The sequence below is a fragment of the Ambystoma mexicanum genome, chromosome 8 (genome assembly GCF_040938575.1).
Source record: "Ambystoma mexicanum isolate Mex_15411 chromosome 8, UKY_AmexF1_1, whole genome shotgun sequence".
NCBI classification, from domain to species: Eukaryota; Metazoa; Chordata; class Amphibia; order Caudata; family Ambystomatidae; genus Ambystoma; species Ambystoma mexicanum.
In genome coordinates, this window is record NC_090929.1 from 288,363,219 (window position 1) to 288,386,209 (window position 22,991).

General features: G+C 47.0%; 1 protein-coding gene across 1 annotated transcript in view; it reads left to right on the forward strand.

Moving 5' to 3' along the window:
- Window positions 1-1,765: 1,765 nt before the first annotated feature.
- Window positions 1,766-22,991, forward strand: part of WHRN (whirlin) — a 1,326,895-nt gene continuing 1,305,669 nt past the window's right edge. Inside the window, exon 1 of the mRNA XM_069609683.1 lies at window positions 1,766-5,146. Within this exon, the coding sequence (XP_069465784.1) occupies window positions 4,427-5,146 (720 nt within the window). The 5' untranslated portion in view covers window positions 1,766-4,426. The remainder of the gene's footprint in view (window positions 5,147-22,991) is intronic.

A 22,991-nucleotide genomic window follows, 5' to 3' on the forward strand; every position in this document is an offset into this window, starting at 1 on the left:
CACATTAACCAACTTAGCTGTCATTGAGTGACCAATCAGCAGGCACATTAACATATTTTATTACAACTTGATAGCTAATGCTTACATCATGAAATACATTGCATCCAGGGATGTCCGTGAGTAAGAAAGAAAGTGCCAGGGAGAAGGGTCGAGCCTCCGACCGGGGGAAAGGAAAGGGGTCGCCAGCAGAGGGGGCAGCTGAGCCGAAGGAGGAGAAGCGGTCCCACTCTGTTGGGTGCTGGAGTTCGTGCGTGCAGCCGGCGGGATCGGTGTGAGGGCACTGCGTGTTTCTGCGAGGCTTGCTTGGCACAGGCTGCATAATGACTGCCACGGGAGAGCCGTCTTTCGCTTCTTCTGCTCGAGCATGGCAACTGTTCTGAAAGAGTGCGGGCGCCCAGGAGGTGTCACGCCGTTCTTCTAATTTTAATTTTTCAAAAGGTTGTAAAAAAGCAGAGTCGATGCCTCGGGCGACGAATACGACATTGAAGAGAAAAATGAAATAAATTAATAAGAGGACAGACATAAAACGGCTGTCATAGGAGTCGCTGTAGGCGGTTTGACGTTTCGAGGCGCAACGATAAAATGCTTGAAACATAGGGTGTTATGGCCATTCTTGCAACAACAAAATATGTATCCACCAGCAGCGGTGTATGTGTGTTTGGAGGGGATAGCTGAAGGGGCAGAGGGAAAGGGCTGCGTTGGAGTGATGTAACGCTGCGTAGACGATATACTCCAGAGTTCGTAGGTTGTTTGATCTCAGGGGTGAGTAGGTCACCCAGTTCCGTGTCTTCTATTTGCATTTTAAATCTACGTTCCTGCATTTTGTGCAGAGAGGCTGCAAAAATGGCAGATTTTGCGCTAAAGACCGCATTAAGTACCTGCTTTACAATGGCGCAATCCCACCGAATAACGTTTTGTAAATCGGGTCCTTAGAATTATAAAGCAAAATGACAAGTATCAGAGTGCAAGAAGAAAACCAGGACTGAATAAAACGTCCACAGACCTGATATGGGACACCTCGAAGTCAGATACCCCCGTGAAATGAAATCTTACAGTTTCCGTGTCTAGCAGGTGGTCCAGGGAGATAGTCTTGGTGGAGACCAGCATGTTAAGCACTCTCTTCAGACCAGGACCGAATCCTGGCATGGATTAAGCAACCCTGCGTCTTTTCAAGTTGGTTAAACGCCTATTATTACAGCGCCTAGAGGTGACACGGAGCGCTGTGATGACCGTTGACGTAGTAACACATACCCAGTGCAGTAGTGGTGTGGAAGCTGGCACCACAGCACTGGTCCCAGAACAATACTTTACGGAGCGAGGGGTGGGGGGGTTGCAGGGAGGGTATTGATGGGGCGATTTTATTGCTTTTTAGTATTCGGGGGAAATAACACAGATGAGACGGTCTGTGGTGTCTCCAGTTCAACCTTAAAACACAATCCTCGTATGCGTGGAGGAAAGTATGACAGAATACTGAGGTGAGCATTACATATTCATTTATGGCGCCCACGGCGGGCCTGATTTACATGGCGTTTCTGAGTGGGGTTTTTCCATAGGGAATCAGGACCCACACTTTACTCTGGGGCTGCCTTGTCAACGAATATGCTCCCACCCGCCACCACTTACCGAATCTCCAGACTGGAACGTTCGGTCCCCCACGCAGGCGTCACGCAGCGTAACAACGCGTGAGTAATGACGTCATCACATCCAGAGCGCAAAGCGTTTCCCACGCTATTGGTTTCCTTACTGTAAGAAGTTCCTTTCATGGGGAAAGAAGCCCCGCACCCGCCTCCCCCGCCGCTCACCTATGCAGTGCTGGACTGTATCCCCGTCTCCAGGCAACGGGCTCCCTGAGCATCCACGTCACTTCCTGAAGAGCAGCCTCTGACAGGGGGGCTGAACCTGGCAGCTAGGAGCACGGGCGCTGGGAGGGTGAGGGGGGGAGAGCGCAGAGCAGCTGGGCACTTTCTGGAGAGTGCCGAGCCCCGGCAGCCGCCCAGTGATTGGCTCGGACCCCTTGGGGTACACCTGTCACTCACAGGACCGAGCAAGAAGTGACTTACTCATCAAGTGAGATGCGCTGAGCTGCGGCTGCCTCCGCTCCCGCACTTGCGCAAGTGCTGCAGGGGGCGAGCAGACCCAGCCCTGGGGGCACTCCGAGGGGGCCAGCACAGCCAGGGATGGTACTTACTGGGCAGTGGAGAAGAAACTAACTTCAGCGAGTGGGAGACGAACGCAAGGAGAGCTCAGTCCGCGCCTGGATAATATACGGACCGAAAGAAAAGAGCGTGCAGATCCCGGCCAGGGAGACGCAGAAAATACCGCAGCCGAAGGGTGAAGGGGGCTCAACCCCCTGAGAGGCGAGATTCTTGCATACCAACACTGAGCTGCAGCAACAGGCAGCCGTGCACCGTGCGGCGCTCCAGCAGGCACTGCGCGCACCACTGACTGGCAGTCGGGCTCTGCGCACTTTAGCAACGGGGCACCAAGCATCGCGCGTTGCACCAAATCGCGCGCAGCAACGTACCGAAACTGCAGACATTCAGCTTCTCGTGAAGCATCCACGCGACCTGTGCCCTCCAGTAACAATATCAAGACACTGTACCACCAAAAAGCAGCCAGTCCGGACTCCGTTAAACCATCACCTGGCAGTCGACCGCTCCGTGCAGGATTAACAGGCATTCATGCACTGTGCATAAGAACCAGGCCCACATGAACTGTACACAGAACCAACAGAAAGTCAGGGAGTGTGTACTGTGCGCAGCACAACAAACCAGACAGGTAACGAGCAACGTTCGGCGCAACAGTGCACTGCAAAGCACAAAGTAGCACACGTCTTTTACAGCAACATTCGGCAGTTTTGCTCTCTCTGTACAGCACCCAGAGGCACCCACAGGAGCAAGAACAGAGGGACAGCAGCCCCAACAGACATCCACGCAATTTGCACGTGGCATCAGAGAAGGACTAGCTGAGCGCAGCAGCAGGTGGACGGATAGGGCGTGCAACCTATCATGCAGCCCAACAGCCAGTGCTGCAACGACAGAAAGTAAGCCCAACAGCCAGTGCTGCAACGAAAGAAAGTAAGGCACCGTGGGAAGCACCATCGCACAGCTCTGCCTTCTGCACAGCACTAAAAAAAAGCCGAATGCATTAAGCCCTGGCAGCTAAGCTCCCTGCAAAGCACCAACGGGGAACGAAGCCAGCTCAGATCTACTGAGAAGCAGCCAGATCCCCCTCCACAACACTAGCAAACAAACGAGCAATGTGTTGTACTAATAGGCGCCATTATTAGAGTAAAAGGCCGCACATCTCCTACAGCACGTTCAAACAGGCAGTGAATCACCGCACACAAACACGTTCTTCGTGTAGCGTCAACAAGCAACATAGTGCCCTTCATAGCACTATTTAGTAAGACTACACTCTGTATTTCGCCAAAGGTCATTCACACATTTCACGAACACTCTTTGCATGCATCCCCAGTGAATGGATGGCCCTCCACTGCACTTTCCAGCTTCCAGTCGACAGGCTTCCAAGTGTACTGTGCAGCAGCATCGTATGCACTTGTTTTCGACAGTAGGCAAACAAGATTCTTAAGAAATAACCACATCAGCAGCAGGCAAACGAGCACGCTGCACAGAAAGCACCACATCAGCAAACACACAGCAGGACATCTAGTTACAAGGAACCCTGACCCAAAAAGCAGCTACTGTAAGTATGTTGAGCAGCTTCATCAAACAAGCAAGGAATTCACACAACCATACATGACGACAACGCTTCCTCTAGAACCCAGAGCCAACCCAAGGTACTATTTAGCGCTGTCAGAGACACAAGTGCGAATCACAGAACCTCCACACAAGCCACTCCCTGCAAAGCAGCGACACCTAGACGAGCACCCACCTCACTGCACAAATGGACAGGCAAGCACGCATTATGTGCAGCGCCTATGCCAGCCAGGCACCACACACAGCACTAGCCACATAAGACGAAGACTTTAGGCCTAAGGGCAGTAGCCCAAAACAACCCTCCCAAGATCCTAGATTGTACTGAGTCCTGGGGCGACGAGGGGGAGCTCATTGCTTACTCTTGGGCTATTGGGGAAGGCGGCTTCCAATGACTGTGTACTTTGGGGAGCTACCCTGCTCGTCCATCGGCTGCAAACTTCTTTTTCCCTGACTGAACTGTGTCATGGTGGTAAGTACGAAAGCCAGGATTTGACTCTCTGCATCCCTACAGAGAGCCGTTCATTGGATTGCTCAGAAGCATGGAGCCTTGGTTACCTATGGATTAACACGAGCTGAAGTTACCACTGTGCTCTCCAGCTCCGCCTTCAGAGAATCGGGGCCTAGTGTCTGCAGCATGGAAACACCCCAAAGATGATTTAACCTTCCTGGACGGGATCCACTGTGGCTGGGGACGAGGTAGGGGGACCATGAGCTCGGATTTGGAAGGTGCTTCCCTGAACTCGTCCCCTGGCACTTCTATAGGCTCAGGCTCTGGGGGTGGGAGGCTATTGTCCGCCAACGTCCGGCGTTTGCACCGTGCCCTGACCGTGTTACTGACAGAGGCCGAGCGGGAGCAGTTCATCCACTGCCTGAATGTCTATCATGGCCGCAGAAATGTGTTCGACCTGGTGCAAAGCCTCCGGGTGCTACTGCGCAGCCCTTCCCAGCGCCAGCTTCTACCCCTACTGCGCCTCGTTATCCCTCGCTCTGATCAGCTGCTGTTTGACCAGTACACATCAGAAGGGCCTTACCTTCGACCGCCTGACTTCCAAGGCCCTTACAGGACTGTGCCGACAGACTATGGGCCAGCTCCTGGCGGTCATTCAAGGAGCTCACACGTGGAGTATGGGATCTCTTCTTCAGTTGAGGCTGCCAGGACCACACCACTGGAATATGCCGCCACCACCCCACTTCTCATGGATGGACTGCATGGTGGGGAGATCCGACAGGTGATCCTCAGGAGGAACCGGACTAACGAGGGCTTGGGCTTCAGCATCCGTGGGGGCTCTGAGCACGGGGTTGGGATTTATGTTTCCTTGGTGGAGCCAGGCTCGCTAGCCGAACAGGAGGGGCTGCGAATTGGGGATCAAATTCTGACTGTTAATGACAAATCCCTGGACAGAGTCAGCCACGGGGAAGCCGTCAAGGTAAGTGTGCAGAACATCAACATTGATCTGCTACAGGTGCTTGTGTATGGTGGAACATAACAGCTGGGTAGTGCAACTGCTGCAAAGATGTATGTGTGTGTAACCTGCAGGTCACAGGGTTGTCTCTCATACTTCTGAGGTGGCTAACAGAGTGTGCCATTAAATTGAGTGATTATAATACCTCTTAGTGCACTTCAGAATTTGTTGTGTGCACTGTTTAAAATGTGGTTTTAGTTCTTGTACTTCAAGGCATTATGGACACTCGCTCACTGCCTGCTGTTTCTAGAGCATGGTGTTTCTAGAGCATGCTGTTTCGATGCACTGCCGTTTATTGCATTCTTTTCCTAGAAGAAACTGTTTGGCCATAGATTCACTGCATTGCTTTCCTGGAAGAAGTTTGGTGACTCCCATCCACTGCAGTCTCCTCCTTAGTCCTTCATTTGTGGTAGAATGTTCTTTGATCTTCTCTTGCCTGGCATTTAAATGCATTGTATTTTGAAGGTCCTTCATCTTCCATTCAGCGCTTCCTGTTCGTTGGTGTTGCATTAACGCTATCAAGTCCCTTCCCTTGTCATGGACATCATGCAGTTTCTTGGAGTTGCATTCACTGCATTGTGTGGTTGGAAAATGCCTGGGTCTTCCTTTTGCGGTGTGCTGTTCTTGGAATCGGGTCTGGGTATCTGTTCACTGCGTTTGATTGGTAGACTGAGATCTTTTGTCTTCAGTTCGCTGGATACACTTCTTGGCTTCTATTCACTGCATTACATCCCTGAAAGATGCTCTAGTTCTTCCATTTACTAGATGCTCTAACTGGAATAAGATTGCAGTCTTAAGATAACTACATTTTGTTGACGGCAATAATCCCTGGTCTTCAGTGTGCTGCATGCCTTTACTTCTTATTTTGTGGTGTTGTCTCCTGGTCATCCATTCGCTGCTTTCTCTTTCTACAAGAAACTCTCTACTCTTCCGTCCACTACATGGTGCCCCGGGATGAGATCCTCAGCCCTCCATTCATTGAGAGATGTTATGGAAAAATCAAAGTCCAAAATTCATTGCGTGCTGATCCTGGAATAATATCCAGGTTCTTCTGTTCACTGCTTTCTGTTGGTATAAGAAGCTGCACAGTCTTCAATCCACTGTGTACTGTTTCTTCATCTTCCAGTCACTGTGATGTGTCCCTGGAAGATGCTTCACCGCCTCCATTCACTGATTCGTTGCATGCTGTTCCTGGAATAAGATCCCCAACAGTCCATTCGGTGTGTGAGGTTTGTCTGTCTGCAATTCACTGCATGCTGTTCTTGGCGCAATATGTTTGATCTTCCTTTCACTGCTTGGTATGTCTAAAGAAGCTTGCGCAGCAATCTTTTGCTCCCTTGTAGGATTGCGCTGTGTGCGTACCAATGCAAGCTCCATGGCCTTCAATTCACTTCATGCTATTTCAGGAGACACTCCCTGGTCTACTGTCCACTGCCTACTGTTTATTGGTCTCAAATTCACAACATGACCCAAATTGGAAAAGATCTTTGGTCATGAATAGGCTGCATTATATCCCTGGAAAATGCTCAAGTGAGTCAATTCACTGGACTCTGTTCATGGGACAAGCCTCATGTCTTCTATTTGCTGTGTGCTATTGCTGAAATAATCCCTGAGGTATGCTGTCAACTGCATGGCAATTTAGCAATAACCTCCTGAGGCTGCTGTTCACTGCAAGCTGTGTCTTGGTCGTCTATTCACTGACAGTTGTTACTCGGAATAGCGCCTGACCTTCATTTGGTGCCACTTGAAAATGCGGTTGCTAAATTGGGGGCTAACCCGGGTAATATCACTTAATGTTCCTATTGGTGTGTAGATTTTAGTTAAAATTTAGGATAGCTGCACTCTGTGGTATACTGAGACGCTGCCCTGCCTCTTCAAATTACAAACTGTGTAATAGAAAACCTGCATGTGCGCGCTTCGTCTCTCACAATCTATTGCACTTAAAGCCACAGATTGTGATCCAATAAATTGGTATTTAATAGCAACACAAGGTGATTTCCTTGAATTCCTTACATTCAATCTATTCACATCCAAATTTCCAATAGCACAGATAAGTGATTATATTTGAGTGACATGTGCCCCAGCCGACACATGTTTCGACCGATTGTATTTATCAACTAGGCTCAAAATATGTTAACAACATTTTATGATTCTATAATGAGTTATAAAACAAAATATATTGAGTCAAAATAACATACATTACCAAATTATCATTGTCATTTGTGTCGTGACATTCAATCAAATTGAGTAGAGAAGGAGGTTTCTGGATGATAAGGAGAGACACAAATAAAAAACTGAGAGAATTACATGCAAGGGGTGGGGGGAATGTTCCCAATTAATGTTACTCTGGCAGTATGTATCACATCAAATTGTCATATTGATAATCCAGTGCTATACATTAGCATCACCATTCTAGTATCACATGCAATTTGCCCCCATTGGGTAGTTAAATGGAAAGTTCTACAGCAAAATCCTAGTTCGAGAAGCTGTATATGTGCACTTCCAGGTAAGTCACGCAAATAGAATGTCCGCCAGTGCTGGTGTAACATGCTTGTAAGACCCCTCTAATTACATTTAAATCCCCTGAATTTAAGTGCATCATCCATGCAAAAAAGTGACCTGAAATCCCTTGTTATTATTAATACTAGCTAGTGGGTCATTCCATGTGTATAATGGACAATCCCATGTTACAAGCGATCCCCTATTGGGGTACAGTATTGATCCGCCAGTTGATTCACTCACCCTATATTTCTTCATTATTAGCTTAGTTGATCTAATGCAACTGTTGTTGCTGGATTCCATATCTAGGTATAGGATAATGAAATTAACATTTAGTTTGATTTCCATAAATCCTGAAAATCTTGTGGTTAGATTACTTATTATGATATGATATGGCATTTGTAACGTGTCTATAGACAAGTGTTTCAAGGCGCGGCAAAGCAAGGAAGGGGGAACAGACAGAGCACAGAGAAAACGATCTTACTAGGCCAAGTGACTTTGAGATTGCGCAAGTGCAGGGGAGGAGGTAGCGGAAAAGTGCCAGGGAAAAAGGGGAGGAGGCAGTGCTGTACACAGGATCAAAAGAATAACAAGAAGTGTGGCCAGTAGGTGGCAGGTACAAGGGTAAGTGCAGACAGCAGGTCTCCAAAAGTGCAGGTAGGGGGACTGTAGAGTTACAGATACAGACCCAAGTGCAAGGGTTGCCGGGAGTGGGAGGCAGTGTGGGTGTGCAAATGGGTGGGCAGGGACCTGGGTCCGAAATCAGAGGGTAGCCAGGTCACCAGTGCAGAATCAGACAGGGCATCAGCAGGGGAGAGGATGAGAGGAGGCAGAACCAAAGAGCAATGCCTCGAGGCGTTTCCGGAACCAGAGATGATTCTCCTAAAGTTTCAGAGAGGCAGTGAGGCTGTTTCAGAGGGAGGCCCCAGCCGAAGAAAGAGATCTACCACCAACTCATTGCTTGGAGAAGCCACTGGCCCTGAGGGAGTTGTAGGTGGAGGAGCGAAGAGCTTGAGTAGGAAGGTATTTATGAAGAGAGAGCCGGAGGTGTTGCGAATCAAGGCCCCAGAAGGCCATGTCGACAATGCAGAGGGTCTTGAACTTAATCCTTGCAGCCACTGGGAGTCAATGCAGAGATTTCAGTGCTAGAGAGATACGATCCCCAGGATTGAGGCTAAGGACAAGTCTCACAGTCCTGTTCTGGATGAGTTGCAAAGGGCGAAGTGTAGAAGCAGGCAGATTTAGAAAGAGGCTGTTGCAGTAGGCCATCCTAGAGAAAACCTGAGCCTTAGAGACAGTGAGCTTCTGGGGGAAGGAGAGGAAGGGAAGAATACAGAGAAAAGGAGTGTGTTGAGTCAAAGATGACCCCGAGGTTCTTAGCTTCACAGGTGGGACCAGGAAAAGGGCCAAGGGGGCCAGCCAGAGAGTGACAGGAAAGGAGGGTGCAGGTGTGCCAATGAGGAGAATGTCGGTCTTACTGGCATTAAGGCAGAGATCGTTGGTGGCACGTGAGTCCTGGATAGCAGACAGACAGTCAGAGATGAGAGAAGGAGAAGAGGTGGTAGAGGGGAGCCTGAAAACGAGATGAGTGTTATCCGCATAGCAATGAAATTTGGAGCAGAGAGCAGCAATGCAGTGGGCAAGAGGTGCCAGGTATTGGTTGAACAGCCAGGGAGAGAGGTTAGACCCCTGGGGAACACCACAGGGAGAGAGTGAGATAGAGGAAAGGAAGGACTCAAGTTGGACCAGGGAGGGTCGATCAGAGAGGAACGAGGTCAGCCAGGCCAGGGCCTAATCGGTGATACCCAGGTTATCATGGAGACGATTGAGCAGGATGGCATAGTTGAACATGAAAAAGGCATAAGAGAGATTGAGTAAAACAAGGACAGAGGGGAGATTAGAATCAAGATTACAGAGCAGGTCTTCACAGATGTTCAGGAGAGCTACTTCCATGCTTCTAGCTGCTCTGAAGACAGACTGATGGTCATGGAGACAACTCACAGATTCAGTGGGAAAATTAAGCTGGTAGATAACTAGCTATTCCAGGAGTTTTCCCAGGAAAGGAGTGATGGAGATTGGGCGATAGTTAGCCGGGCAGGAGGGGTTGACTGAGCGTTTCTTGAGAAGAGGGTGCACAAGAGTGTTTCAGGGGGGGAAGGAAAGACTCCAGTGGCACAGGGGTGGTTGCAGAAGTCAGCCCGTGCAGGAGCGAGGGTGTCAATGTGGTTCTTGATGGTTTTGGAAGAACAGGGAAGAACCTGTTTTGACAAGACTTTCCTTGATTAGACATGTCTAGAAACCTTGTCAGGGGAGAACAGAGGAAAGGAAGAGAAAGAGGGAGGAGTCAGGGGAGACCAGAGGAAAGGAAGAGAAAGAGGGAGGAGAGATGGCCAAAGGGGGGCCAGAGGTAGAGGAGAGAGTAGAGGGAGGAAGAGGGGAGGAGAGGACGAGAGGGTGGACAGGAGGTCCTAGGTTTTAGAGATGAATTGAGAAGCCAGAGCCGTGCAGAGGGCGTGGTGTGGGGGGGACAGTAGAGGTAGAGACTGCAGCAGGATTGGCCGGCTCCTTGCAGATTTTAAAGAGTTCAGCCGCGTTGTTAGATACCGCCAAGACACAAGCTTGGATGTGGGCCCTCTTCTTAGTGTGGACAGAGAGCCGGTATTGCCTTTGGAGCAGGCAGCAGGCCAGTTTGTCAGAGATGCGCAAGAAGCTAGCCATTCCCTCTTTGCCATACTGCACTTGAGCATAAGGGTGACAAGGTCAGAGTCATAACAGGAGTTGCACTTGGCTTTGGACTTCAAGCGGATCTTCATAACAAGGGCAAGAACATCAAGATTATCAGAGATAGAAGAGTTGAGCATGGAAAGGGTTGCGTCAGGATGCGAGTCAGCCAGAGAAGGAGGAGGGGGAGAGAAAGTGGCGGCAAAAGCATCAACTGACACGTGCTTCATGGGTTGGATGATCGAGAAGGTAGGTGGCAGTGCAGGAGTTGGCTTTGCCTCAGGGGTAGAGAGGAAGAGATGGGAGGAAATGAAGAAGTGATCACTCCAGGAGAGTTGAGTGATGGGGAGGTCTGAGAAGATCAGAACATCCAGAGTGTGTTGGGCCAGAGGTGCGAATAGAAAGAGAGAGAGAGTGTTGCAGAGGTTTCAAAAGATTCCAGAGGAGGGACAGGAAGCATCCAGGTGGATGTTAGTCTCCAAGAGGGAGGAGGTGAGTGGTCAAGGCCAGGAGGGAGGAGGAGATTAGTAACATCAAGTGATATGTAGACTCTTAACTCACCTAATATTTGTCATGAAATACTCCAAATCCTTGATTGACATCCATAAGAAATGAAACTTGAGTCATGGGCTTGCATTATAGCTGAAATTAAATGGGGAAGTATCAACCCAATATCCAATATTGTACTAAATATACAATTTCAATTGCACATAATATTGCAACTTTTAGATTTACCTATTATATGCCTCCTTCCATGTTCCTTATATCAATTTGGTGTCCTGTCAGGAATCGCCCACATTCATAGTGGCATTCCGCAGGCAAACACGGTTGCCATTTTGTTTTTTGTTTATATTGTATCCCGTGACCTCATGCGTGACGTGACCGACGCAGTTTTGTTTACAAACACCAGGAGCGTTGCTGTGCTCGCGGTCTAGGTATATCATTTATTCAATATTGCTCGAATGGTGCAATCCATTTCCAATCATCATGCCCTTATTGTAAAACGTAGTAAAAGATCATGCGAACTGCTGTCCTCATCATGCCCTTGTTGTATAAACTAGTAAAATAATATTAACTGTTGTCATTTACTTAACCAAATGTACCGTATCTGCAGAAATCTCTCTATCTGAATATAATGTAAAGTACAGTCTTCCCAGGACCCTGACGTTATTACAGTACTGACCATCAGTGTCTTTAATTAGTAATATCCTTTGATACACATCTTTGTTTAGAGCCATCATCCATTTGGGGGTATGATGCATAGTACACAGGACAGTCCCTTTAATATAATAACCGTGTTCAATTCCACACATTTTTCTTTACCTGTGGTAATCATGTTCTTATTCAGTATATGATTCTCATTACTATATATGTGTAAAGAGTTGGTTGCCCGGGTGCACATCTTCCGTATTCCAATATGACAATTCGTTATATCACAGCTTATCGTAACATGTTATAAGTAGTCTGCACATGGGTGGCTACAGAAATACAGAACCATCCAAAATGTTATTAGTTCTGAAATGATCAAACCCTCAATTTACGATCTTAACATGTGAGAAATATATACACTGAATCTCACATATCATATTGTTGGTTTCAGCGGCCTTTACACACATATATAGTAATGCTATGCACTTTAACCCTGGTAGTGCAGTATTGCGCAATTATGAATGGCCTCCCTGGTTACAAATACACAGCCACGTACAGTACGAAGCCCGTGCGTGCATTTCTTAATAAGGGATTCGCTGGGTTCTAGTTGGTTAGGGGGCAAAATGGGGACTTTATGCAAAAATACTGTGCCCCTCCTAGGAACCCTATGCACTATGCTGTTAGTCATACTCTCCCCATGCTGTGATGTACTTGACCTGAAGCGGGCATCTTTGGGGGCATGACTCTGGTTACCTGCCCTGCCAGCGAATCTGTCAGAGATTAAGTTAGTAGTTACTGGCGGGCCTTTTTCACGGGTAGCCCCCGACCCTCTGCTGCTGATGGTCGCTATAGATTTGGGGACAAAGTTGCTATAGTGAGTTAACTCTTCAGGTTGTCGGACCCCCAAAACATTTGCTGGGTTAATGGGCAGCACCCTGTGTCCCGTCCCCACTCTCCCTGGGCTTCTATAAAAAACATTAGCAGCCTCTCAATATCTACAAGCTCAGACAGGACACGACTGCATTCACATTTGCACCCACAGTCCATGAAGCCCCCTTGGTAGGTGGGTCGGCAATGTGTGATGAGCATACGCCTGAAGAGGTGGGGACTCTTGAAGGGCTGGAGCCCGGCGGGGGCAGCTTCCCGGGTGCTGGTTATGCTCGATCTTGTCCAAATTAGTGCTAAAGAAGGAGAACCTGTTATTAAAAAAGGCATCACAGACTGTGCTTCGTTTAACCTCCATACCCACAATTTCTATTCCTTCCATGGGTACTAGAGTACTGTTCAGCTCTAGTGGCAGTGCCCACATTTTGGCCACTGTGAAAGGACCACATGAAATATAGCTTTCAATGTCCTTGCAGTTAGACGTTGTGCTTTTCCTGGATATCTCCGCCTCCCCAGTAACCAATTTGGAGGTTGGCTGATAATGGGGGTCTGTCCCATGCTCCTCAGTACTGACACAGGTACCAAGGCTGGCCCAAGTCGGTTCATATTGGATTTAGTTAAGGCATTTTCAGTTGTAATGGTATTGATAACAGCAGGGCTCGTAGCTGGGGACCTATTCATGATCAAGGCCTCAGGGATCAGAATGTGTGAGGGGTCACCATTGCCACCCATAGGGCCCCCATTATTATTGCAACCATCAGGGTGGCTTGGCATGTCCTTGTGCGTAATGAAAATAAGTCCCTGTTAACGCTCACACCAGAGTAAATACAACCCTCTAGGGAAATAGTCCAAGAGCTAGCTTGCAAGGATAACAAGGTTTAATTGTACAGAATATAAAATATCAGAAAAGGACTCTGCTGCTCGAGAACGCTCTGACTCCACTTAGTACAATCAATGGTTTAAAAAGGGCAAATGCATCACAGGCTTCCTGTAAAAACTGGACTCGTTGGTTGGCGACATTTTATACATCGGCCTGCTCCATAGGGATTGCCAGGCCACAATTGGTTCCCTTCTCCGCCTATTGTCAGTTCCCAAGTGGGTCAGCTGGGCTCATCTCTCCACAGAGTGAAGGTCTGGTCTTTCCTAAGTTAGGTTGTAAAAAAAGTGATGATATGCTAAGCCTACTACTACATCATTATGCATTCACCTGGGAGGCTCAGGGCTGGTGCCAGGAGGAAGGGAGGAAGAAATACTGTCACACTGACCCACACATTCTGTGCTGTGTTGATACCGCTCCTCTCGAACCCAAGGCTTCCACCCTAGTTTTGATATATAATGTATCCCTCCCTGTACCTTGCATTACAAAGGATGTATTTATGTGATGAGGTGAAATAGTCGTTCATGCTTAGATCTTTTATGGCCAGTAGGTTGAAGATTTGATTTTTTGGGTCATTCATTATCTTAGAATGCAGGGTTGCGGGCCATGGCTCTGGGTAGGCTGGGTGGGGGCTAGAGGCCTGCTGGCAGCTTGGCTGTGATGAATGGGCACTGCGAGGAACCTGGTGTTGTCTCACAGCCTTGCAGGGTGCATTGTTCGCAGTGATGCAAAGTAATTGCATCACTTGAGGGACAAGAGGCTGCTTCTTTGAGAACTGGTTATGCAAACCCATCCTGTCTTAATGATCTGGGCCTCGTTGAGCCCTTTCATGGAGTTAAGAGTTGTGCAGCGCAGCCATTCAAGACTATGCATGCGCCATAATTACAAAATGGCGGTTCTTTCTATGTGCACACTAGGGTAATGCATCTATTGTTCACACCATATTATGTCCACGCCGAATTTCAAAGCACGGTCCTCTTCCCCCCCCCTTGTACACTACACAATTTCATATGGAATTTGCCTTGCCCTAAAGCACTTGGGGGGATAGACTAATTTCCATCCCAACATTCCCCCCTTTCATTATTTCTACAGTAACACATTTCCCCCCATCTTTGCACTCATGTTCTTGTCTCACTGCTTACATAACCCTCAGGTGTGCATGTCAACCCCCATCCCCTGCCAGGTCAACCCCCACTTCCTTGTAATTCTCAGGATCTGGGGAAGGGACAATGGTTATGTGATGCAATCAAATATATCTCCCGCAGGGATAGGGACCATGTGAGGAATGGTGTGATTAGTCTGTACTTCTACTTCCTTTGTATTACAAGGTACTTTAGGTCCACCAATAGAAACCATCCTCATTGCTCTGTTAAGCACTGCTTTGGAACAACACCAGAGACCCAAATGGCACATGCAGAAAATCACCAGGACGAACACGATGATGGGCATCATTATTTTCACCAATGTTCAGAGTCAGGATGGAGCCCTGCTGAACGCCAGCGAGAACCAATATTCTTCTTTAACGCTAGTTTCCTTTTTAATCTTCACCCCAAGCTCATGTACTGCATGTTTAATCTTCACCCCTAGCTCATGTACTGCAGCAATGACGTGTGATAATGTCCAGTTTTCAGCATCTCGGGAGGATTGCTCAGCGGCAACGTGCTCGCCTTGGAAACAAGACGAACCCAGCGCAACACAGGTTCAATTCCCTGGGTCTGTGCTTAGAAGCCTCTGGGTATTAAGCGCGTTATAAATATCATGTCATGTCATCTTTGAATGGTACGAATGTGCAACATGAACTCCCAATCTTTTTGCAAACACCACCTCCCATTGCTGTCAGCAGATCCAGTACTTACCGGTTCTGCATTGTCATCATCATGAGGGTGCGCATCCCCACTTTATGACATCGAACCCCTGCTCTGTATAATTGGCCAATTGGATTAGCTCCCATCTAACGATCTGGAGCCATTTGTCATTTGCTCGTGTCTGTATACTGGGTATTAGGGATGCGAAAAATGTCTCTGCAGATGTGTAGAGCTTTTAGTCATCAGGTATTTGTGCGAGCAGTTTGGACATGTCTGTTGATATGTAATTCAGTGCTCTTTTTCTTCTTCCCAGTTGAACATACAGTTCTTTCTCAGGGAGGATGTGAAAGTCTGGAGGTGGCATTGTGTGCTATGCTTCGATTGTTGGGGGCACTGTGGGTGCTTCGTCTGACAGTGGCCCCCCTTTCAGATGTTCTTCTGGGCTGAGTGCAGCATAGCTAGTGAAGAATAGCCCCTCCAGGATGGTGGGAGCTGCAAGTATGCTTGTTGGCCACACACACAGTAAAAGTCCATCAGCACTGCGGTTCCCTTCTTGAGGTCTGGAATCAGCACAGTCCTGTTACACTGTTTGTTTGAGCTGACAGAAACGGTTCCTTTACTGAAAAAACATAGTTCATAAGTCTTTTCTTGATGCACTTTTACTGGATTTTCTATGGCTGCAATCCAGGTCAATTTTGTGACCTGCTCAGTCCATGCTTGTGCGCAAGTCTGTTCCATGAGTGCCACAGTCTTTTCTGGAAACCCTAAAAGTCCTTCAGCTTTACATGTGAGGGTGGTCTCTTGCCACTTGTTGTTAATGTATTTCGCCCCTTTGATCACCAGCTAGTGTTGTTTCAGACAGTTGGTGTTGAGTCGAACTCGTTTTGCATTTCTGAGCATCTGCATCAACAAGTTCTAAGTGGACGTTGCGTGCCTGGAAAATGCCTCTGATCCTACATAGCGCAAGAGGAATTAGGCATTGTGCCTCTTTAATTGGTACTTCCTGTGGTACTAAAATCTTGGGTGCCCCAGATGCGTGCAGTATTAAGGAGCAGACATAGCAACTACCATTGGTTGTTTGCCTTCTCACTGTACTCATGTCAGAATACCAACCGTTGGAGTGCTCGGGATGTCAAATATCTTCAACTGCATCTATGCCTAGGCCATGATAAGCATCATATTTGGGTTTGTGTGCTTGTCTTTTTATTCTAATATGGCGTACTACTTCAAACATTTTACTGGTGCACACAGTGATGTAGGTGTTAGGGGTTATAATTATGTTTGCTTGGTCAGTCAAACTAAAGAGTGCGCTTTCATTCAGACTTTCATTCAGGATTATGCTTGTGGTCAGTTCAGTTAAATTAGAGGGGATACTTTCGTTCCAGTTCCCCGTGATCCCGCCGCCCCCTCTTTTAGATAGCCACCCAGATAACAGATATCCCCCAATACATCCCCAATAAAAAATATTAAAACTGTGAACAGAATGGCTGTGAAATGTGCAGCCCACAATTATATCAATACATTATTGTGCTACTAATCACCTTTCAATCGCTAGACAAAGAGCAGCTTGATGTTGACGTCTTCATCCTGTTTGTACTGTACTAGGGAAAAACTGGTCAATTCAAGGGATGGGAGGGTATGGGTATGAAGGGTAAGCGTGGGTAAATTGCATAGGGGTAAGGAGGAAAGAAAGAGGGAGAGAGAGATAGAGAGATGGAGAGAGTGTAATAGAGATTTAATTATTTCATAGCTGATGCCTTTTAGCAGCAAGGCATGTTTGCTTATCTCTTGTACATGCACTTATATAGTCGGCATTAAGCTACCCGAGCAGAGGTAGAACTGTTGAATTACTCCTGTGTTGTTTGTGTGGAATTGGGTGGGGGCCTGTGAAGTCTGAAAGGTATATCCAATATCAGAGCCCCTTTACTGCAAGAGGGGTGGAAAACACAACCTTGTAGGGCCCATGGATCCTGGGTTTGTTCCATTTTTCGGACAAAGTTTCTGACATACACCAACTCCCCTGACAACAGCGTTTGGGTGGGTGCTGGGCCAGGTTGCAAATCTGCCACATTTTGTGCATCCTCTGCGTGTGGTGGTGCCATCTGTCGTGACCTGCACCTAATCGCCCGTGTCAAGAGTGTCAAGTACTGCTTGAATTTCTCTCCCAGAACTGCTGCTGCTCTATGGACATCTGATGCTCTCCGGACAGGTGAAATGGGCATCTGCATGCGTCTGCTCCATTGCATCTTTCCACCATGTGTGCATAGTCAATATGAAACTCCCGAAATACTCAGTGGTGCGGGCCAGCGTGCCTCAAAATGTTCTGAGTGTCGCACACTGTACTAAACACTTGGCAGGTTGTGCATTGGATCACCACAGTTGTGAGGTGTTCTTGGAGACCAGGGACAAACCAGTCTTCCTGGATGTCTGCTGCAATGTGTTGCTTTGAGCTATGTGAACGGTAATGCAACTGCTCAAAATCTGTATGTAATAATTCTGCGGGCATCACTACTTTTCCTGTGCTTTGCTGGCTCCATAAGCGGTCATTTAGAGATTGCACACACCCACTTTTGAGCCAAATTATCTGCTCTTCTTGTGATGCCCCACGCGTTAGTTCAATTATTTGTGCTATAGGGAGGGCTGTGTATGCATCTGTTTCTGTCCTTGTTGTAACTGCCGCAATAACATATTCAGCTGATGTAGGCACTTGGCGGTATGCTGCAGCTTTTGCTGCCAGGTTGGCGGCTGCGTTCCCCAACAAGATTTTGTCAGTGTTGTGTGTGCTGCACATTTAATGACCACCAGTACAGAGGGTTCTGAGAGGGTGTAAATCAATGGGCCTCATCATGAGTTGGGTGGTAACCCTGGCGGTATTACTGCTATTAGCCCTACCGCCAAACCCCCCAGCGCTATTAGCACCAGATCACAGGTTTGGCGGAACGGTAAGTCCCCATTGGACCAATTCGGGAATTTCCCATTCCCAATTGGGCCCAATGGGGAATGTTTGGCGCTATTACCATCAGCGGTATTACTGCTGGCGGTAATAGCTCCGAAAATCAGCAAAATCGCAGTGGATTTGCTCCAAGCTCAGAACTGGGGGTAAATCCACCAAGCCCGTGATTTGGCAGACCCTTAAATGCAGCGTTAATAGCATTACCGCCGCATTCAAGGGTTACCCCCAAGCGTGTGATGAGGCAGAGTGTGTTGAGCAGGATGGCGTGCTGCACTGGAGAGCCATCTGCCTGCCTGAAGCCTCTTCTTCTCCAGCGTGAAAGACCTGCATGCAGCGTTGTGGTGAGATAAGCAGAATATGAATAGATGGATAGATGGTGACAGAACACCCCTTGGATGCCGAAGGGCCTCAATGAGCGCTCCGAGTTACGCTACTTGGGCCGAGTAATGAATGGGCAATCATTTCATTACAAGTGTCTCATATTCATTTTCCTGTACCTGGCATTACAAAGGATGTATTTATGTGACGAGGTGAAGCAGTCCTTCGTGCTTAGATCTTTTATGGCCAGTAGGTCGACGATTTGAGCTGGGGGTCGTTCACTATCTTAGAATGCAGGTGTGTGGGGGTCGGGTCAGTGGTGTGGGCCATGGCTCTGGTTAGGCCGGGTGGGGTTTAGAGGCCTGCTAGCAGTTTGGCTTTGATGAATGGGCAATGGGAGGAGCCAGGAGCCTGGTGTTGTCTCACGGCCTTGCAGGGGATCATTCCTTGCAGTGATACTAAGTAATTGCAACACTGGAGGGACAAGAGGCTGCTTCCGTGAGAACTGGTTATGCAAACCCATCCTTTCTTAATCTGTGCCTTGTCAAGCCGTTTCATGGAGTTAAGAGTTGTGCAGCACCGCCGTGCAAGACTATGCATCCACCATAATTACAACATGGCGTTACTTTCTATGCGCATACTAGCGTTATGCATCTATTGGTCGCACTATATTATATCTGTGGCGAGTTTGATAGCACGGTCCTCTTCCCCCCTTTTACACTACACAATTTCATATGGGATTCGGCTCACCTTAAAGTGCCTTTGTGGGTGGGATCGACTCATTTCCATCCCAACAGTAAGTAGGTCGACAAGAGGTGCCTTGATAGCAATTTCTACTGGGTTGACCATGGCTCGATGATCGAGACTTCAGGTGCTTCCATTAGTGCTGTTCGGTTGGGGGTTATCCATGGTCTGATTGGTTACATCCCCCCAAACATCCTGGTTAGTGCCAAGGAACTGGTGAATTTCCTTAAATGCGGAAGTATGCCTATACTATGAGCTTTATAGAGCTAATGTTTTTTCCCTCAACTACAGGGTATGTCAGTGCCTTGTGGGGGATCCCATTGCCGTTTTCGGTATTACCCAAATTGTTTGTTTACATTTGTTCAAATGATACAATTGTTCGAATAACAGGGGTCCGAATTAACCTTCTGCACAATTGACCGTATGGTCATTTTAATATATATAATGGGTTGGGTTGGAGGTAATAATAATGTAAGGGGATTGGGTGGGGGGTTGGGGTGGGGGTTGGATTGTGTAGGGGATGTGGGGGGTTTCCCCCTGCATATATATCCTAATTGACCGTTTAAATTCGGTCAATTGTGCAGAAGGTCAATTGTTATACGAACAATTGTCATTCGTACAATTCGTATGCAACCCCGTTTTCCACTTAACAGCCATCATCTTACGTCTCACTATTGAGCTGTCTTGCATGATGGATAGGAGGTTAATTATGCTGGACCCAGACGAAGTAGCTTGGATTAACTTAACTTGGAGTAGCTTGGTGAGCAAACAGTCAACTGGAGCATAATCACATGCTTCAAGGCCTCCTGCAGCCCCACAGCCTTGTAATTCTTGGTCTCTCACCTTAATCGGGCTGCCACAGCATTTAGAGCAATCTAGTGACACCCCCTACCTCAGGGGATCAGGAACACCTTGGCATACGGTGCCATCTTGTCCTCTCTCCCAGCTGGTAAGGTAGTGCAATGCCATGAAGACCCCAAGAGCTGCAGCTGTGAATCCCAGTGACCTCACCCTGAAGGAAACAATCATCTGTGCACTTAACCCTAATATTGTATCTGAAACAAAATGGGCTTTTCAATTGTGGCCTACTTTTCTCAATGCTGCATCTTACTTATTTAAGCAGTTTTCATCTTTCTGTTATGGATCCCTGCTGTTTTTACTAATATGTTCATTGCTTCTTTCCTGCAGCCTTTTTTTAATCAATGTGGCAAACTGAAAGTAAAAAGGCTGCTGTTCATTTTGATCACTCACATAGCATTTACATAATGTCCATTTTTGTACTAAAAGGTGGGTCTTATTCACCTGAAAGGAAAGGTATTCACATGGCTTTGAATTTCGCCTGCAAGGCCCACTTTGTACCCTTCACAGCATTTTGATGTGTGGCAGTCTCAATTAAAAATGCTGCTTTTGTCTCCCCTTCAACATTTTAATGCGCCTTTTCCATCTTTACATACGTTTTTGTGTTGTTTACAGCAAGACACATATTTTCATAATACACCAGGCCCTTTCACTGTGTTAAGGTTTGGGCCGGCATGTATAATTCAGTGTGTCTTTTCCGTGTTACAACGTTCCTTGTGTCAACTGCAGAAATAGCTGTATTTATATGTGGTAGGTAGGCACTGTGAGGAGTCAGTAATGCAAGGCGGACAACTGTTTGATAACTTATCAACCTTTACCATTTTATTCTTAAAAGAAGTATATTCAAAACACCTCACTATCCCAACTCTGCTGAGGATTTAGCTACCTAACCAAAGCTACGGGGAACACGCTAACACAGGACAACCTACCCTCACACTAAGCAGCAAATACACAAAGAACATATATTGCACTACAACATAGCATGAACAACATTCACAGTCTCTGAATAACTTTCTGGATGATTTCCCTTTCCCAACATTCAACGTCAATTCTGATATTGTTCAACCCCAAGAAAGAAATGTCTCAAATAAGTTCTTGATGTTTCAAAGTCAATGTAAAAGTTTGTTAACCAAAGTTCCAATGATAACAAGTCTCTCCTCCTTGCTGAAATATCCACTTCCACCAAATAGCACCAATGGTAATCCCGACCATGATGCTATGTCACCTCTTCAAGAAGACTTACTACAGTTCTTAGCTTCAGGTAATCCTTGCACACTTGTATTTTCATCCAGGTGCACTGTTACTAACTTCACCGTCTAGCTCGATTACTTTTGAACTCTGAGAAAGGCAGGCTTCATTGTCAATAATTGGAGACTCTTGGCTTAGGCAATGCTTGTTCTCTTCTTCAATAGCAAATACCCTTTAACTTCTTATAAATGAAAGGTATGCCATGTTAAAGTAAAGAATAGAGCTCAGTCTTTCTTTAGGAATCACAATTAGGTGCACACAACCACTCTTTGATGTAGTTTTTAAGGTTTAAAGATTGATGTTGAATTGTATTCCTGTGTGAAACTGAAGGATAGAGTTCAGTTATCCTTAGGGAATCACAATTGGGTACACGTGACCACTCCTTTATGTAGTTTTCACAAGATAACAGTTTTAACAGTTGTATTATCAAGGTTAGGTATTTGATAATGGTCTCCACAATGTTCACTCTCCTTAATTAGTGACACACAACCACTCCTTCAAGCAGTAACAGTCATTTAAAGATTGAACAGTGTTAGCTTCTCACGTGAGTAAAATGATTTTCACGTTATACGCAAGTGTTACATTTCCATTGTTTGGGTATTTCTGCTTAAAAAAACAACTCTTACACAAGTGAACAGGGAACTGGATACTGTTGTTGGCAATGCTCGCACAAGGTTTTAACGCTGCAATTCACTCACTGGCTTCTTTGACAACTTCTACTACTTTTGGCTTCTTATGGACCCACACCCTTCTTCTGCAAAGGTGTCTCTGGTCTGGCCAAACGGTTTTGGAGCCCCAGTCACTCCTAAAACCCATGGTTTGAATACTGCTCCTCATCTCGTTCTCCAGCACTATCACAGCAATCAGGCTCACATAGGAAAATACATCTGTCCTGCCCAACTTCCTCTGTCCAGGAGTTTGGGGAATAGGACCCTCGCAGAACAAGCAGGTGAAATCTGCTTTCTCTGTGTTTTGGCAATCCTCTTGTTCTTCCACTTCATCTTGGTTTGCCAGCCTCTTTTCTGCTTCCTTCTGATGCTACTGCTACAACTCTCACTCCAGTCACTGTTCCAGCTCCTTCCAATTGCCCTCACCTGAGGGTGTTTTTATGCCTCCTAGGTTCTCTCAGGTGTGGACTGTTAGGCTCAATTGCCTGGCTACTGCAACTGCACTCCTCTTCAGCCCTCTTCCTCGTCTCAGTACGTCTTGTAGTACCCTTCAACAAAATAGTTATTTTAACAATTGTGTTAATTTTAAGGGTAGCTTTTCTTCCCTTAAACTCATTAATAGATGGACTGTTAGCATTGGTTGTTAGAGAGGACGACATTTGATTTAAGGCATTTTCTCTTGATCCTTTTACATTATACCTTTAGGAGTAAGGAAGGTGTTTATTTGGAAATATCCTGAAAGACCATTCTGTTAAAAAGGCTTGGTTATCCTTAACAGAACTTGTACCCCGGGTTAATTTTATGGGGGTTCAGGACATTATGATGACAATATGCCATTACCTCTTTTGGCAAACCCGAAACGCAATTCCTTTCAGAGGACATATACTGTGTCTCATGCCACGGGATCCTCCTACCACCCTGGGCCTTGTCTCCTCCCAGGTGTTCCTCCCGCAGTACACCACCCCCAAAGTCGGTATCAGGAAGCGTCTGCCTTTCTCTGGCCATCTCGGAGGAGACTTTAGGTAGTGTTTCAGTGAGGGATCCATAGGCTTCTTGACAGCACATTTAGCAATATTTACGTTTT